Source organism: Equus asinus, chromosome 7 (assembly GCF_041296235.1).
Source record: "Equus asinus isolate D_3611 breed Donkey chromosome 7, EquAss-T2T_v2, whole genome shotgun sequence".
NCBI classification, from domain to species: domain Eukaryota; kingdom Metazoa; phylum Chordata; class Mammalia; order Perissodactyla; family Equidae; genus Equus; species Equus asinus.
In genome coordinates, this window is record NC_091796.1 from 95204778 (window position 1) to 95224089 (window position 19312).

The window sequence follows — 19312 nt, forward strand, 5'->3', positions numbered from 1 at the left end:
ATATTTTCAAAGACATTAGTGAGAAAGCACTAATCCAACACAACATAAAGTGGAATCAGATGGTGGTAAAAAAAAATATGCGCAGAAAAAAAAAGTTTAGACAAATTTACAGACTGTGAAAATGTAGGTGTTTAAAGCCTGTGATTTCTTCATTGTATTATTCTTTAGCAAATATTTTGCAAAAATATTTTGAATTGTGTTTCTGAACCAAGAGTGTAAACGGTGAACTTCCTTTGCTCCTGTGGATTTAACCATCAGTTCTGAATTTCTGTCAGGAATAGAAGCTAAAAACCCTGACTTGCCCTACCACACAGGAGCTTAATGGCTAGGAGTAGTAAGGTTTTATTAAGACATTTTTGATCTCATAGCCAAGACTGAAATTTTTCTGAACCAGAACTGCCCTCAACTTCTATTATTAAACACTGAATGGCTTTGGAAATTAGCTTTTGTTGCAGATTTGATACTGTTTCTTAATGAATTCAATCTAAAATTATAAGGCAAAAGCAGGACTTACATGTGAAACTTATACCGTGGTAAAGTTATTTGACAACAATTAACGCTGTTTGAATAACAATATCAAGCTGCTTTATATACTTTCTGTGTATCAAAACTTAAAACAAAAAGCAAGATCTCCAATCCCACATAAATTTGCAGTAGGTATTTTTTCAGAGCCTAATCTATAGTTTTAGCATGGTATGTTGGATTACTTTCCTTGGGCAGCCCTGGGTCTTGACTTCTGCCCCAAGGGCCCAGGAGAAAGCCATAAGCAAAACCCAAGTTTATTCAATGGAAGAAAAATGTCCTCAGGGCAAAAGTGGCTTTGGCCCACTGGTGCTCCTAAATTCCCATTTTCTTTCACAATGTGGCTGACAGTTCCTTACTCTCTTGACTGTTCTTGGCACACACATTTAAAGTGATTTACATTTTAACTAGCATTTTTAGTTGTTTTCAACGGAAGAGTTCTTTCCAAAGAACTTGTCCACCAATAATAGAAACAAGCCTGAGCAATTACTTTTTAAAGGACCAGCTGCCCTTTTTTCAACAGCTATGCAGCAGCTAACAGTAGTTCTCCTAAAATGAAAGGAACTATAAAATAGTTCCTAGCAAAGCACACAGGTAAAGTGTAGCCCCACAGCAAATTTCCACCTGGACACAGAGCTATGGCATCTCCCACCCCGATAAAACCAAGCAGCACAATGACAGTAAATGGCATGACTGATTAACATATTATTTAAAAAATCAGTAGTTATCTGTAAAGAATTACGTTGCATCCCCACTTCAATCCTTACACTAAAGTAAACTTTACACAGATTAGGAGTTAAACATAAAAAATAAAACCACTAATGTACTAGAAGAATATATTGGAAAACTTTTTAACTTCGGGGAAGATTTCTCTGATAGAAAACTCAGACGTCATAAAAGAAAATACTGATAAATTCAGCTATATAAAAGAAAATAACAACAGAAAGACTTTTGCACAGCAAAAAAAAAACCCAAACAAAGTAAAAAGCAAGTAACAAACTGGTGAAAATTATTAAAATTATTTGCGGGGCCAACCCCATGTGTAGTGGTTGGATTTGGCACACTCCACTTCGGTAGTTCAGGTTCATGGGTTCGGTTCCGGGGCACAGACCTCCACCACTCAATCAGCCATGCTGTGGCAGCAACCCACATGTGAAGTGGAGGAAGACTGGCACAGATGTTAGCTCAGAGCTAATCTTCCTCAAGCAAAAAAAGATTGGCAACTGATGTTAGCTCAGGACTAATCTTCCTCAGGAGAAAAAAAATTATTTGCAACTTAGGTCACAAAGGGTAAGGATATATTATATAGATAATATATAAAGAGCTGCTAAAAATAAAGGAGAAAAAGATCTACAACCCTACACAAAAAAATGGCAAGAAATATGAATAGATCATAGAAAGGATTCTAGGAAACTAAATATTTTTTAAACTAGTAAATGGGAAAGAATTAAGCACTTTTCTGCTTTTCCTGTACAAATTGTACCCAGGATAGCTAAATAGTTGACAAAGAGAAATTCTCTTTATAGAAATATGGTAGCTAATAAATGAAAAATAAATGATAAAAAAAAAGTTAGAATACCACCATTTGATACTCTTAATAAAGTAATAGATCTAGGTCATGCATTCTCGATAGGGGCAATATTGCGCCAAAGGGGCTAAAAATTAGTTCTTAAGGATGGAAATTTTAAATACTACAATTGTTTGTGGCTCTCTGAAGGGCCATAGTAGAAAAACAGATATACAGGTTTTCGTGGTGTTAAAATTTCATAGGGAGGAGGTGTGACCAGGGAAAAAAGTTTGAAACATCTCATTAGGAAAGCAACAATTTAAAAAAAGGTTGAGAAACAGTGATCTATATAAAAACCATCAATGGCTGCTAACATGACAAAAAAAGAGACTTCATATCACACACCATCAAACAAGGATACATATCACCACCTAAGAAATATTCTTGGTAAAAATTCATAAGTGCATCTCATCAAAACTCTAGATCTAACTATCAGTTTACAGGTTACATGGAAGAGAGGATATGTTAAAATATGCTATGAGTACGCTATTAGCCAAATCCAGAAGGTGGGGAAGTCCAGAGGGCAAACACTTATTTTCTTGAACAAATAAACTGTAAGAACACAAAAAAATGAAGGAAGAAAGCTATAGAATAAAAGAAATTTAAAGGACATATCAACAATTGCATTATGCGGACCTTATTTGGAGCCTAATTCTAAGAAGCCAAAGTAATGCTGTGTGCTGCACTATGTGTTGTTGTGGTGTGTACTGTGGTGATGTTTAGAGTTATCTTTTAGAGCTACAAATGGAAATATTTACAGATGAAATAGGAAAAAAAGACAGTGATAAAGTGGAAAAAACATCTCAACACATTAACCAGTGGTTCTCAAACTTTAGTGTATATCATAGCCACCTGACATCTTGTTAAAACACAAATTAATGAACTTCTGATATTAGGTCCTGGATAAGTCATGAGAATTTGCATTTCTTACAAGTTCCCTGGTAATACTGATGCTGCTGGTCAAAAACCACACTTTGAGAACCACTGTCATAGAAAAAGGGCTACTTTCTTTAATATGTAGACATGTTATTAGATCCTATTTTTAAATAACTAGAAAAAGACAAATGAACTAATAGAAAATAAGCAAAGAGCTTGGACAGCTCACAGAAAAGGAAATACAAATGTCCTCCAAATATATGAAAACATACTCAACACCACTCAATATGAGAAAAATACGTGTTTTCAAAACATAACAAGATATTACTTTTTACCTTTTGAGATAATAATTAGCGCTGGCAAAGGTGTGGGAAAATGGACTCGGCTATACATTGTTGATAGGTATGTAAACTGTTGTTGCCTCTGCATAAAGCATTATCAAAATTTAAAATGCATATATCCTTTGAACACTGCTAAGAATTACCATAGAGATATTCATATTTACACATGTAGAAAATGGCTTAAATATAAGGATAGTCATTGATATCATTGTATTTAATAGCACAAAACCAGAAGAACCTAAACTTTCATCAATAATGGATTAGTTGAATAAATTCCAGTATATCCATGTGGAATATTAAACAGCCATTAAAAGGGTGGAGGTTGCACTGTAATCTGATATGAAAAAAATGCCAACTTATGCTTTTAAGGGAAAAAACCAAATCTCATAAATAGTTAATTCTATTAATTTTAAGTACCTGTAAATTATATTCATGTTATACTATAAGCTGATAAAATTTAAATCCAAATTTTTTTTAAAGTTTTTCTTGTGTTTAGCTAACAACAAAATCCAGCCTATGCAATTACCTTATGATTTGCTTACCTGACTGAACGATCATCACTTCCAGTCACGGCCAAAGGTTTAGTAGGATGGATGGCAAGTGCCCAAAGTTCACCTTCACAATGCCCTTGCATAATCAGGAAAGGTTTATTTCTTTCATGTACCACAATTTCAAAAATCTCACTGTCCTGTGTTCCAACTAGAATGTGGTCACCTCGCCAACAAACACTCCTCACAGACAAACCTAGTAAAAAATGAATTGTATTTAAGATCAATGCTGTGATAACAGAATGCAAATCTGCCTAATCAACATTAATTTTTGTATCTTTTATACCTTAAATATAACAGAAAAGGGATCAGCAAGTCTTTGATCCACACATTTTCTTCATTTATCCATATTGTTTTCTATGTGGAATGATATTTCTCTGTTTTTTGTTTGCTCGTTTTGTTTGTTTTGTTCCTATTGTTGTTTGTTTGGTTTTTTGAGGAAGATTAGCCCTGACCTAACATCTGCTGCCAATCCTCCTCTTTTTGCTGAGGAAGACCAGCCCTGAGCTAACATCCGTGCCCATCTTCCTCTACTTTATATGTGGGACACCTGCCACAGCATGGCTTGCCAAGCGACGCCATGTCTGCACCCAGGATCCAAACTGGTGAACCCTGGGCTGCCAAAGAGGAACACATGAACTTAACCCCTGGGCCACGGGGCCAGCCCCTATTTCTCTGATTTTATATACCTAATTTCTACCCATCCTTCAAGACATACACTCTTCTTCCATATTAGACAACTTGAGTCATAGTCTGACCACTTCCTCAGCCAAAGTCTTATATAACACAGTTTGTATCATCCAAAAAGTTAATTATTCAGGGATTACTTTTCTTTTTAAAAGATTTTATTTTTGTCCTTTTTCTCCCCAAAGCCCCCCAGTACATAGTTATATATTCTTCGTTGTGGGGCCTTCTAGTTGTGGCATGTGGGACGCTGCCTCAGCCTGGTTTGATGAGCAGTGCCATGTCCGCACCCAGGATTCGAACCAACGAAACACTTGGACCGCCTGCAGCGGAACGCGAGAACTTAACCACTCGGCCACGTGGCCAGCCCCTCAGGGGTTACGTTTATGGAATTATATTATTTTTCTAGTATAATAATCTGACTTTTCATGTGTCTATATTTCATTTCTTCAATCTGCTCAAAAAATCATTAAGAAGAGAGACTTCCACTTTTCCTGTATACTCCACAATCCTTTTTGTAACCTCAGGAAAGCTAGTGTTTCTCTCAGTTTTCTCATCTATATAACACGGCCAACATAAAGGGGCTGTGTACCTCACAATGCTGTTGTGAGGATCAAATAAGAAAAAGTGTCAAATTATTTCGTAAACTTTAAAGTACAATAATGCTCAGCAAAACTAATGAAAATGCTATAACAGTTAACATTTACTGGATGATTATTATGTGTCAGACACTCTTCTAAACGTTTTACGCCTATTAACTCATTTAATCCTATGAGACAGTTATTCTTATTCTCATTTTACAGATGAGGTTAAATAATGCAGCCCGAGGTCACACACCTGGTAAGCAACTAAAACATGGCTTATACATAAAACTGTGTAACTTCCAATCCTACTCTTATAATACCACAATAGTGAAAATATGTTTATTTCTATAGTGAAAGATTCTGTTTTATTACACCAACTTTTTAAAATCCCCAAAAGAAAAAAATATCTCCTGATGGCTGACAAATTTGGATGAAGGAAAAACACATCCACACGCATTTAAATCATCCTGAACAAAAGTTCCCCCAAATGTCAACACGCTTTATTTTCAACAGTTTATTCGCTAAATAGTTACATCCAGCATTCTAACAGCAAAACGTTCTCAGAATCCAAGGTTACCAAAGTAAGTACCTATCACATGTCTCTGTAGGTCCCATTATAACAGGCATTAGACATATGAAATAATCTTTCTCATAACAGTAAACCTAGATTATCTTAGGCAAAGTTTCTCCTCTTCAATAGAAGGATTTCAATTAAATATACACAGTATAAAGGGACAAATGTAAGTCTCACTTATGTCTAGTGAAAGACACAGACAATCCTTGGTACATTTAGAATTTGCCTAGTAATAAGACATCTGTTTTCTTATTACCTTTGTATCCCTGGTCTGTTTCCCTGAGATCAATCACAGTAATTGGTTTAAAAGTTAAATCCCAAAGACGAATACAGCCGTCTCTGCCACCAGTAGCAAAACCTTCTTCACAAGCATTCATGCTAAAAATTCCCGCCTAGAAGAAGAAATAAAATAATTTAATACGATATGCTTTTTAAGAAAATCTACTATATAAGGCAGAAACCCACTTTAAAAGATTTTGATATGAGATAGGAATAAACAAAAACATCAGAAAATACAAATGAAAACCTAGAAATAAATTTATGTGTAAATAGAAACTCAATATATGACTAAGGTGATATTTAATGATATGAGCATAACACAAAGTTAAACCATATACCATATATAAAAATGAATTACAGATAAAAAATATTTACATAAAATTCTAAATGCAAAACATAAAACAAATATGTTAGAAAAAGAACACTTACGTAACTTTTGGCTGTGAGAGATCATTTTATGCATGGCAGGTTATCACAAACCATAAAGGAAAATTTTTTAATTTTTCATATGAGAAAAGATATCATAAGCAAAGACAAACAGATTGGGGAAATATTTGCAATGTGTATGACTGTCAAAAAGTTAAATCCCTGATATACAAATAAATAAAGGAAAGAAAGTCCAACACCAACAAAAACCAAAAAAGAGCAAAGGATAAGAAAAGCCAATTAAAAGAAAATGAAATTTCAAGTAGTCAATTAATATATGAAATTTCACAAACAGGGAATAAAACTAAAACAAGAAGTTAGTTACTATTTTCACCCAAAAGACAAGCAAAAATTTACAATCATGATCACATCCTGCGCTGATAAGCATGAGGAAGGGTTTGGTATTTTTATATACTGATGGTGAAAATGTGAACTGCCATAACCTTTGTGGAAAAGAATCTGGTATTTCTAGTCTTTAGGCATTTTGCTTAAAGCAAGTCCTGTTCTAAGTAGTTCTTTAATATGTTTAACGCATAACACATTATATATTTAGCAGTGGTTCATATTAATATATTTAATAACTTTTCTACTTGATCTTACTGCTAACAACGTGACAGCTCTGTGCTCTCTAGCTCCCTTCACTATCTGAGGGATCCAACTGTCCAAAAGCCCAAATCAAAAAACACTAAAAGGTTTTAACAACAGATCTTTTTTCCTGGTTTGATAACTTTTTGATATGAAAATCTCATGAGGTACAAAAATTAAATTCCTTTGCCACTCACTTAACGAATCAGTGATATTAAAATTTAAAAGTTATAGGGGCCTGCCTGGTGGCATAGCAGTTAAGTTCGAGTGCTCTACTTCAGCAGCCCAGGGTTGACTGGTTCAGATGCAGGGCACGGACTTCCACACCATTGATCAAGCCATGCTGTGGTAGGCGTCTCACATATAAAGTAGAGGAAGATGGGCACAGATGTTAGCTCAGGGCCAATCTTCCTCAGTCAAAAAGAGGAGGATTGGTGGTAGATGTTAGCTCAGGGCTAATCTTCCGCAAAAAAAAAAAAAAAATTAAAAAGTTATATGCTTTTCTAGAACTGTCCCAAATTTTCCATTGGCAAATTAGCCACTAGATCACTATCTTATTCTAATGTGGTTAATCTAGAATACTTTTAGGATGAATTTAACAAGCTTTTTTCCAACACTGCAGTCATGTGCTGCACAGTCTATGACAGACCACATATACCATGGTGGCCTCATAAGATTAGTACCATATAGCCTGGGTGTGTAATTGGCTATACCATCTAGGTTTATGTAGGCACACTCTATGATGTTCACACAACAATGAAATCACCTAACGATGCACTCCTCGGAATGTATCCCTGTCATTAAGCAATGCATGACCATACTCTGAGAAAGACACTAAAGCAATGGTTTGAACAAGATACTAATTACACAAATAAATTTCCATGCGTCTAACTGTATAACGTTTCCTCATTGAAATCTTGAAAACAAACAAATTCAGTTATAATAGCATTTTTCAAGTAACTGAATTGATTAGAAAGTGCTATATTATGTAATCTTTTGTTCTAGGATAAGAAGATAAGTAGTTAACAACTAAAAGTGTTTAAAAATATTTAAATATACTTACAGTATGGGCTCCTTGTATTGTTCGTATCAGATTAATTCCTTTCCAAACATATATATCTCCATTGAGTGCACCAGAATATGTTAATTCATCTCTTGCACAGGCTAGGCACAATATTGTCTGAAGATCACCAGTCTTACCAAAAACCCCTCGTTTTGGGGTCAGAGCATTTCCACATAAACTCCAGAACTAAAAGGTACAAAAAATAATCAAAATTATCAAAGAACGCTTATAAAATAAAGTAAAACATTTCCAATACCTTGATGCTATATTCAAGCAGCAGACTAGAAATTACCTAAGAAATTCCCTTATGATATAATAGCACTCAATATTCACATCCTCATCCTAGTGTTGTCAATAGCTATGTTATAGTAGATAAGTCACTGGTTTCAATCCTTATCTGTAAGAATAAGGGGAATTGAACTAGATTATTTTTAAAATATGCTATGCTTCCCTTAGGCTTCTGAAAACAGTCTACATGAAACTTAGGTAAAAAAGTTGGGAATGGGTTACTAATGAAAAATGAAGATAAGACACCATACACTAACAGGAAAAAGGACCAAACCAAATATTCGATCTCTGATCAAGAGAGTAAAGATGGGGGAGGGGAGTGATTAGTAGGTTGCTCTCATGATATTTTCAAAGCTGAGCAATTCTGTTACTTGTAAACCTTAAAAATAAGAGAGATACACATTTGGAATAATTTGTTCATCCTTGGGAGAAGACAAGGAAATCAAACATAAATCTTCATGACCAGCATTTTTGTTCTTTTATGTAGATTCAGGTAAATTTTAACCATTTTCAGAGAAAAATAAAGAAACAAAAATAGAGTAGGGCAGGGATATACAAATTAAATAGTTCTACATTAAGAAATTAGGACCAGAGAATAAATTCAACTTTATAATAAGTAAATTACCATTTAAAATAATCTAATTTGTTAATATTATATACTTAAAAATCTTACCTGATCTTCAAGATCTTATTTTAAGACCTAAAGATCTTAGTTTAAAACCTTGAAGCCTCAAAGAACTAAAAATTACGACACTTATCCATTCAAATGACTAATGAATGCTTTACTCAATGAAACTTTATGATTTTTTAATTTAAAAGCTCCATGACTTCTGTGGATAAGAATAGCTGGTTCTCTTCCTTTCAGCAAGTCCCAACTTCAATCTATTATTTTCCTCTAGCTCAGTGATTCCCACTTTGGCTGAACATTAGAATCACATTGGGGAAATTATAAAACATGCCTGGGCCCCCAGTGAGATAAACTGAGACAGAATCTCTGGAGAGTGAAGCCCAGGTATCCAAATGATTTTGATGCTCAACAAGAGTTAAGAACTATTGTTCTAGAATCCAGATCAAAGCTGTCCATAAAACTTTCTGTGATGATGAAAATGTTCTATATATATTTAGATATGCTCCATAACTATACATTTATATCTCTCTATATACATGTTGTCCAATACAGTAACCACTATATACTTGTAGCTCTTGAGCATTTGCAATGTGACTGCCGGTGTGACTGAAGAAATGAATATTAAATTTAATTTAATTTAAATTAATTTAAACAGCTACATGTGGCTAGCTGCTACTGTAGTGGCCAGTGCAGGTCTAGATCATCTTTGGGACTTAGTTTCCTCACATACATTGCCTGCAAAGAGAACCTCCATACTATTCATTGCCTCTACCAAAGGAAAAGAAATGTAATCCTATGAAAACACAGTTTGTTTAGTTTGAGAAGATGTTTCTAAAAAACCTGAAAATTAAACTTTTAGCTTTATTTACAATATAAAGCAGCAGTAAGATCTCTTTAATTTGCCAATAATTTATTAAGCAGTTAATATATATCATGTCCTATGTCAAACATCACCTTTTCATCAAAGATGAACAAGACAAAAATTTCTTTCACAGTGCTTATACTATGTACCTTACACCTAGCATAGAGCCTTTTGTTGTTGAATATTTGTTGAAAAAAATAAAGATTTAATACTATTCATTATCAAATCAGTACTAGAATACCAAAACAAGAATTGCAGCAGCAGCTAAAGATGCTTTGGAGAAAATGTGGATGGAAGTAAGCATATCAAAAGAAACAAGGTAAACACAGAACCTTACTTACTAGGAATTAACTGTTATAAGGAATTGTTACATCAGATCGGGGAGGAAAGGGAGTATTTCCAATTTGCACCAAGGAATTAAAAGCAACTATAACATAAGAATGAATATCACCACTGACTACGTGGGCTTCAAAACCTGAATTATAATTATAAAACAACTCTCAGAGCTTTCATAAGCAAAGTAAACAGTGGCTATCAAAGGCTGAGGTCAAATCAGAGGAAAGAGAGAGAGAGGAAAAGATAACACTTGCAGAAAGGTGACCATGTTCTAGGCACTATGACAAGCATTTGCATATATACTGCCTTATTTAATCATCAACTCTATGAGGGTGGTAACAACAGCCACAGTTTTAAGATGTGAAAAAAGCTCAAACAGCTAGTAAGTGGCAAAGCCAACTCTACCCATGTTGCTTCTATTATACCATTCTATCTTTCTGAATGAAAACCTCTTAGTTTACTTAGTTTACTATTCTCACATTTTCCTTTGTAAGCGAAACATGAAGAAACAAGATGAATACAGTAATGCCTACTTCAGTAGACTATAAATTCCTTTATGGAAAGTGTTTTGTTAATTCCCTATTCATACTTATATCCCTTACAGTGTCTTATCCACAGTAACTACACAATAAATATTTGTTAGATTGAACATAACATGCAAAACGTTGACATTTTAAAAAATAGTGCTGCCAAAATCCTAAAACTAGCCTAAATTGTAAATAGTGTGATATGTACTTAGTGGCAAAGAATAAGTAAACATGACTATTATAAAACAAGACCCTTCTAGTACCTTGATATGTTTTACACCACAGCTGACAAGTTTATTTGGCTGGTACAAATCCCAAGAAATATCAAATATCTGTAAACAAATCAGATTCATGGTTAAAATACTTATTTTCAGAATCATTTAAGAATTCTGTCCAAAATACCAAATAGCACAAAACCCTACCTATCATAGAACAACATTCCTCAATAAATAATAATCAGAATCCTATGCTTCAAAATCTTATAAAGAGATAAAGTAAATATGTAAGTGATAAGGAACAAAAACTACTCGTATTTTCTAGGAACTTTATGAAGGAACTAGCAGAGTGAAAATTAACACCTCCTTTTTTTAATTTTTTAAAAAATTCAGTCCATAAATAATAAGAATGGCTTAACAGAACTAGGGCACGAGACAGGTACGTGCATAATTTCTAGAGAGGAATGATACTTATTGGAACACAGACTTTATACTTATATAGCTAGAAATAGACACAGAACTACTTACATAAAGGATCCAAACATTTCACAGTAAAAACTTTATCATTTTTTAGCTTTTTTTTTTATTGTTTACGAGTCAAACAAAAGTAACTTATACCTAAATTTTGGAGATCCCCAGGCTTTGCTCTTTTCTAAGATTCCATAAATTCTACATAAATACAAACCACTTTTGTTACAAAAGAAAATCAAAAAAACCCAGATGAAATAAAATATGCATTAGAAACATGCACTTTAACAATAAATGAAAGACAAACTAATATTTGAAAAAGAATTTCATAGCAGAAAAAAACCTGGTAGTCTTCAGCCTGTTTCTTTGACATCTGCCTGCATAATTACCTAAAACGCTTACTACCTCTCAAATAATGAAAAAATACATCTTATAAATTAATGTTTAACATTCACCATAATACAGATTATATGAAAAACATATTGATGCAACTTTAAAATACTAACCACAAAAATACTTTTAGAACTTCTAAGGACAGTATCATTTTTCATAATAATCAGTCTATTTACTAAATCTAAAGTACTGATGTGTGAAATGCTTTGATCCAAGTGTCAGAATACACAACTGTCTAATAAAATACACCTAACACTTAATTATCTAAATTGTTTGTGAGTGTGTACCCCTTTGAGAATCTGCTGAAAACCAAGTTTATTTTCCAAAGTGCAAATATACACAAAATTTTCTATACAACTTTCACAGATTCATAGATCCCCCAAAACAGAATCAATTACTACATCTTCTGTGCTAGTTCAGGTTGGGATTTTACTACACACCAAAAAAAATCCAACTTTTTTAAGACTTTATGATAAAATTGTTGATGTTTATAAAAGTAGTGTAATATTTAATTAAGAAGCTGACTACAAAGTATTCTTTATATTAATTTTCTACAACCTGGAATAGGAATATATTTTTAACAAGTTTCCAAAGTAAAAAATGTTAATTTCTAAAATATTAACACTAATACATTATTTTAAAAGTAACACCATTTTTTCACCTTAACTGTAATACTTATGTAATAAATTAGTGGTAAACCAAACTAAACAGACCCTAGGCATGAACCATTCAATTTTTAAATTAAGGTCTGAATAACTTAAAATTCATCATTTTTGTTGAAGCAAACACTGGGTTTAAAGTTTTGTGTTAACACTATACATATCGAGTCATGTTTTTGAGTACTATAATACATATTCATTCTAAAATTTTATAGTATTCACAATTGTACTTTAAATTTTTAATTACATATGAGCTATCTGGCAATAACAACACACAGAAACATAAACCCCCTTGACTCTCCTCTGGCCTCTTCCCATCCAGCACCCATTAGAAACCCAAAGGAGAATACTTACTCTATCTGTGTGACCAGGAGCCATAGATAACATTTTTCCCCTTTTCCAGTCCCAAACACAAACTGCATTCTTTGAATCCAGTCCAACCGAAACCAAGCGCTGAATTTTGTCCAAGAAGTCCAGGAGGGAATAAAAAGGCAAACAAATAAAAAAGAGACCAAAATATAAATTGTAAACAAATTCTACTCATGGGTATTAGAAAATAAAAACTTACACACTGATATTTTATTGCCCTCATAGAAAAAGGCTGGATATATTTTATCTTGTTAATGTTTGCACATGTGTGATTCTCCACATTAAGAAACAGAAGAGAGACTTCCATTTCCAACAGTAGGATTGACAAACTAAACATCTCTCCTGCCAAAACTAAATATGCTAGATAAAATTTAAAAACATCTTTTTAAATGCACTGCGGAGATGTCAAGGAATTAAGAAATCTGAGAACAAAAACACAGTGATTTCCTATGGGAACCTTGGAGGGTAAGAGAGCTCCTACACTCTCTTTAACTCTAAAAGTATCAGCTAAATACTGATAAGCCTGATGTTTGCTCTGTAGGCTGAACAGGAATAGGAGATAAAGGTTAGGGCCTGCCGAAGGTGGGCATTTGAATTGCAGACCTCTGAGTACAACAGTGAACTCCTCAGAGAATGGGAAAACAAGAAACCATCCCTTTATAAAGAAGGGGTTGGCAATGCATGAAAGGCGAGAAAAACCTCCCTGAAAATTTGTAGCCACAAGCAGCCTTCACATGGTTGTAGGGCCTAAATCCACATTAATCAGGAATCCTTCGAGTGGAAAACTTCATTCAGAGTGGTCTTAAGAATTGCAGAGTCTTCAAGCATCTTCAGCAATGTGGCATAGGCAAATATAAATCCTATGTGGAGGACTGAAACCTCAATCCATTGTCCCTCAAAGAATTCCCACAGGTAGCAATTCAGTAAAAATAAACTTAAAATAAACAAACAACCCCCCCCCCCAACAATAATCACAGGAAATAAGGGACCATGAGTGAGAATCAAGAAGTCATAACAAATAGCAAAAGCAGTCCTAAAAACATCAGACATTGGAATTATCAGATGATATAAAATAAGCTTAATGTGAGTAGAGAAATAAAATTAAAGCTTCAAAATATCTTCATATGAGCCAAGAATACAAGTATCCAAGTCAATTTGAAGAAGCAAACAGAATTTCCAGAAATGAAAAATAAAATAAATGAAATTTAAAATTCAGTGAAAGAGGTAAATAGGTGATTAGAGGGAAAAGAAGAGACAGAGTTGAGAACTAGGAGACAGTCAGATGGGAAGTATGAGAGAAGTTAAGAAATATGAACGATGGACTTCTGGCCATGAAAGATTATCAGGATCTAAACTTGCCCTCCTGCCATCAACAACTAGAAAACTGTACAAGATATACGAAAGAAATGTTTTCCGACATTCATAACAGGAAGTGAAGACCTGTGAACCCTGGAAGAGGGGGAAACAAAAAAAGTAAGTCCTGCAATAGCCCTAGTTTTCATCTAAGAGGCAATTTCCAGACTACAGCACAGAAAGCTGAAATCCAAATAGGGGCCAGGAGCCTTGACAAATTGAGAAGACAGAGCCTGGAGTTCAGAGAGGCCAAGATGGCTAGAGTTTGCAAAGTAGAGAAAAAGCTCTGGAAAATGTGTTTATGGGTCCTCTTGAGAACGCCAATCTTTACACACATAAGGTGAAATCCATGAGGCCATGCAAAGAACAAATTCTGGAAAAAGAACAATTATTCGGGAGCTAAAGCCAACAATTGCCAGAGATCACAAAGGGTCAAGAATGTAACATACACAATATGTAGCATCCAAGAAAAAAAAAATTACTGGGGCTGACCCTGTGGCTGAGTGGTTAAGTTTGCGCACCGCGCTTCGGCAGCCCAGGGTTTCATCAGTTCAGATCCTGGGCACAGACACGGCACTGCTCATCAGGCCACGCTGAGGTGGCATCCCACATACCACAACTAGAAGGACCCACAACTAAAAATATACAAGTATGTAGTGGGGGGCTTTGGGGAGAAAAATAAAATCTTTAAAAAAAAAATTACTAGACATTTGAAGAAAGAGGAAAATGTGACCAATAACCAGGAGAAAAATCAGTTAATATAAACAGATCCAGGAATCACAGAGATGACTAAAATTAGGAGACATTAGCTGTTAAAATGAAAATGTTCAAGATGCTGAAAAATTATTTTAAAACAAACATAAAGAATAAAAAGAGAAATTAAAGATATAAAAGAACACGTAGAACTTGTAAAAATAAATGTTAAATTATGTGAAATGAAAATTCACTCTGAAAGATTAATAACAGCTTAGACAATAAAGAAAAGATAAATGAACTTGAAGACACAGCAACAGAAACTATCCAAAATAAAGAGCAGGAAAAAAACAGGAAAAAAATTAACAGAGCCTGAGTTACCTTTAGAAAAATATCAACTGGTCTAACATACAGGTAATTGTGGTTCCAAAAGGAGAAAAAAGATTGAGGAAAAGAAAAATAAACAAAACTAAAGAAATAATGGCTAAAATTTTCTAAATTTGATGAAAACCATAAACCCACAAATATAAGGTGCTCAATAAACTGCAAACGGGATAATCAAACACACAGAAAAAACACACATGGTAATCAAATTGCTGAAACCAGTGCTAGAGAGAAAAATCTTCAAAGCAACCAGAAAAAAAGAAGACAATTTTGGTATGGAGGAACAAAGATTAAAAAATAATACGAGACTTCTCATTTGAAACTATGAAAGTCAGAGGACAATGAATAACCTCTGAGAAAGGAAAAAAAAGTCAACAAAGAATTGCAAAAGTATCTTTTGAAAACTGGATCAAAATAAAGTCTTTTTCAAGTAATCAAAAGGTGAGAAAATTTATCAACAAACCTGCACTACAAGATATGATAATGGAAGTTTCTTTAGGCAGAAAGATAATGATAACAAAGAGAGACTTAATTTACATATATGAATGATTGGTGCTCAAATGGCAAATATATAAGACTTTTCTTGCTTTTAATTTTCTTTTACAACTAACTGTTTAAGGCAAAAACAGCAATAGTTATTATGTGGTTTACAAAATATGTAGAAGTAAAATGAATGATAACAATAGCACAATAAAGAGAAAGAGAGAAAGGAAATAGAAGAATACATATTTTTTATCCTTTCCAAGTGCACATGAAGCTTCATAAAATCACAAAATTTTGAATCACAAAATGAGCCTAAACAAATTTTTAAAAATTAAAATACAGGGGCTGGCCCCGTGGCCGAGTGGTTAAGTTCGCGCACTCCATTGCAGCAGCCCAGTGTTTCGCCGGTTCGAATCCTAGGCGCGGACATGGCACTGCTCGTCAAGCCATGCTGAGGCAGCCCCCCACATGCCACAACTAGAAGGACCCACAACTAAGAATAAACAACTATGTACTGGGGGGCTTGGGGGAGAAAAAGGAAAAATAAAATCTTTAAAAAAAAAATTAAAATACAGACCATGTTTTCTGACAAAAACAGAATTAAATCAGAATTCTCCAAATGTTTGGAAACGAACAATACACTTCTAAGTAACTGAAGGGTTAAAGAAGAAATCACAAGGACCAACCCACAACACACACTTTGAAAAGCACTGGTTTAGAAGGAGGGGTGGGCAAACTACAACTCTCAGGCCAAACCCTGCCTGCAACCCGTTTCTGTAAATACTAACATTTTACTGGAATACAGCCATACCCATTCTTTTACAAGCTGTCTATGATTGCTTTCACACTACAATGCAGAGCTGAGGAGTTGCGACAGAGCTTAAAATATTCACTATCTGACTTGTTATAGAAAGTTTACCAGTCCCTGGTTTAGAGTACAGATGCTGGTACCAGACTGCCTAGGTTTGAACACTGGCTCCATCTCTCACTAACTGGATAACTCTGGGAAGTTGTTTAGCCTCTCTGTACCTTACTTTCCTCACCTATTAAGTAGGGATAATAAAAGTACCTCATAGGGTTAATATTAGAGTTAAGGAGTTAGAAGAGTGCTTAGCATGTGGTTAATATTATATAAATGTTTGCTATCATTATTATTATTAGATTACCATAATCATAATTAGTTTTAAGAACCCATACCTTCTACCTGTCCCAAGGAGAAATGCCAGCTAGTACCCAGTTACAGTTTCTGCAAAGGAGAATTGCTATTTAAATCCCCAAATGGGTAGAATGAGAGGCTCACATAAAAAGATACAGAATATCGTTTGTTATAGCTCTCCATCAAATCACAGTAGCAGATAACCCAAGGAAACAAGAGGAGATGATTTGCCCCTCCTGAGAGTCTTTAATATTTGGGAACTAGAGGGTATCAGCAAATACCTAGCTAAAACAAGGACATCTACCTCTTACTATAGCACACTGTGTAGAGATTAAAATTTCACAAGACAAGGATAAAGTGAGGAATAGTTGGAGAGGCACTGTCTCTTCTACGGATGCCCCTTCTCTCTGGATCAGCTAGGAAACTGGCCAAACTGGAAACAACTGGCCAAAAGCTCTAAAATTCCATGTATCTCAACAGAGCCTCAAAGCATCTAGCTCTGTACAGGCAGTAACAAAATAGAGCTGCAAGTGCTTCCTCTGTAGCCCTGATAAACATATCATGGCCAAAATCAACCTCCCTAAGCATAGGTTAAGCAACAGCAGGGAGGAAAAGGTAGACATAATCAAGCAAATACTATCTCCTCTCCTAGCTTTCTATCACTTTTTACTTCATCATCTTTTCTCACATTTAACCCAGCCTAGGAAGGTGAGGAAGAGGATAAAGTTTTCCAGTAAAAGTAATGCTTGAACCATATCTTGCAAGCTAGAGTAAAAGATGGTTGGGTATAGGAAAGTAAGAGAAAGTGCATTTCAGAACAAAGGACACCAGATTAGAGACACCATGGTGCTTTCAGGAAAGTGCCAGTAATTCAGTGTGGCTTAGGGAGGAGGACCAATGGGAAGTGGCAGAAGACAAGACTGGAGAGGTAGGCCAGAAACCAGGAGAAAGATAAGCTTTGTTTTTTAATAGAGTTGGAATAAAGAGACAATTCAGTTTCAAATGTGTAGTATAAGACATATCTATATGACACTCAAGGAGGGTATTTGAAGGTGCAAAGAGAAGCCAGGGCCACTGTCAACTAATATGGGAATTAAAGACATGGATCTGGATAATTACCTAGAGAGAATAAGCAAAGTGAAAAAAAAAAGAAAGCCACAGACTCCAAAAGAATACTGACATTTAACAAGCAGACAGAAGAAAAGGTCCCTTTAAAGATAACTAAGAACTAACAGCCAGAGAGAAAGAAAACCTGGTAATAGAAGCCTCTATTCAGCTTCCCAAATCCTCCCTGAGCCTATTCCCAAACAAAATCTTGGTTGCATCCATTAATTGAACCGGAAATATTTATTAAAAAGTTCTAGCACACTAAATACACAGATAAGAAAAATCCTAATAGACAGAACTAGACACATCCCATAAGTTCCTGCAACTGTGAAACATATTCAAACAATGGACAATTAAACTTAAAAGATTCCAGTATGGAGGTTCTTCTGATCTCAGGGTTCGTTATATAAGAACTAATTGTTACAATGTTACAAAGTAAAAATCACAAATTTTGCAAAAGATTCAGGACTTAATGGAATAAATATTAGTGAAATTATATATAAAGCCATTAGCAGCCAGAATCTGGCAGAGCAATAGAAGAGAAAAAAATTCAACAATAATACAATAGGCACTTGAAATACATCTAGTTATTAAGAGATTACTAAAAGGCCCTTGGAAAAAATCAGTGAACTCCTCTAATACTTTTGCAAAAATGACCCTCTTCATAATCATGTGCAAAAAAACAAAAATAGATTAAAGCATTTTATTTTGTACCAGCAGGTAAGTGACAAAATTAGGTTAAAAAATTAACATTTATTCTTTGCTTATTTTATAAATTAGAATTGTAACTATAAGCTAGATTTTGTTAAATATGAGAAAAGTGTTTTTATAAATTATGGTTATATTTTCAAAATAAAGTACCAGTCCTACTTTCCCTCCTCCTACCTCCTCTCCCATTTACTATGAAGTTTTAGTCCCTGTTTGACGTGGATTTATATAAACAGCCTTTTCAGGCCCTAATTATTCTCGATAAGGCAGACTTCCAGTATTAGTGTGGATATTCAATCCATTTAAAAGAAATCCTCTGGGAAAGGAACATTCAGCATTACTACCAACAGAGAAACTCATTCATTGGACAAATCTTAACTGATCACTTATAGTTTCAAATCTAGTAGAAAATGCAAAAATTATAAAATATTTCCTAGTTGATATCTCATAAACAGTTTATAGATATTAGTGAACAGATATATTCTCAAATATATGTTTTAACTAAAGCATTTTCAAAATTAACAAAATTTCAGAGATACTCAACAATCTTCAAGTGATAGCAGTTCCTTACGAGCTTTAACTGTACTGAACATGGATGAAGTCCTTTTGAAATATAAATAACCACCTCCTAAGT

At 34.3% G+C, this 19312-nt stretch overlaps 1 protein-coding gene across 9 annotated transcripts in view; it reads right to left on the reverse strand.

Moving 5' to 3' along the window:
* The window catches only part of EML5 (EMAP like 5), a 139848-nt gene that overhangs the window by 92182 nt on the left and 28354 nt on the right, over window positions 1-19312 (reverse strand). For all 9 annotated transcript variants that reach the window (XR_011504730.1, XR_011504731.1, XM_070514169.1 and 6 more), the window contains exons 3-7: window positions 12780-12878; window positions 10954-11022; window positions 8050-8235; window positions 5953-6088; window positions 3849-4050 (exon numbers count right to left, since the gene is read on the reverse strand). Coding sequence is in view for 7 of the 9 variants with exons in the window: in XM_070514169.1 (XP_070370270.1) it covers window positions 3849-4050; window positions 5953-6088; window positions 8050-8235; window positions 10954-11022; window positions 12780-12878 (692 nt within the window). In the remaining 2 variants the exon portion in view is untranslated. The remainder of the gene's footprint in view (window positions 1-3848; window positions 4051-5952; window positions 6089-8049; window positions 8236-10953; window positions 11023-12779; window positions 12879-19312) is intronic.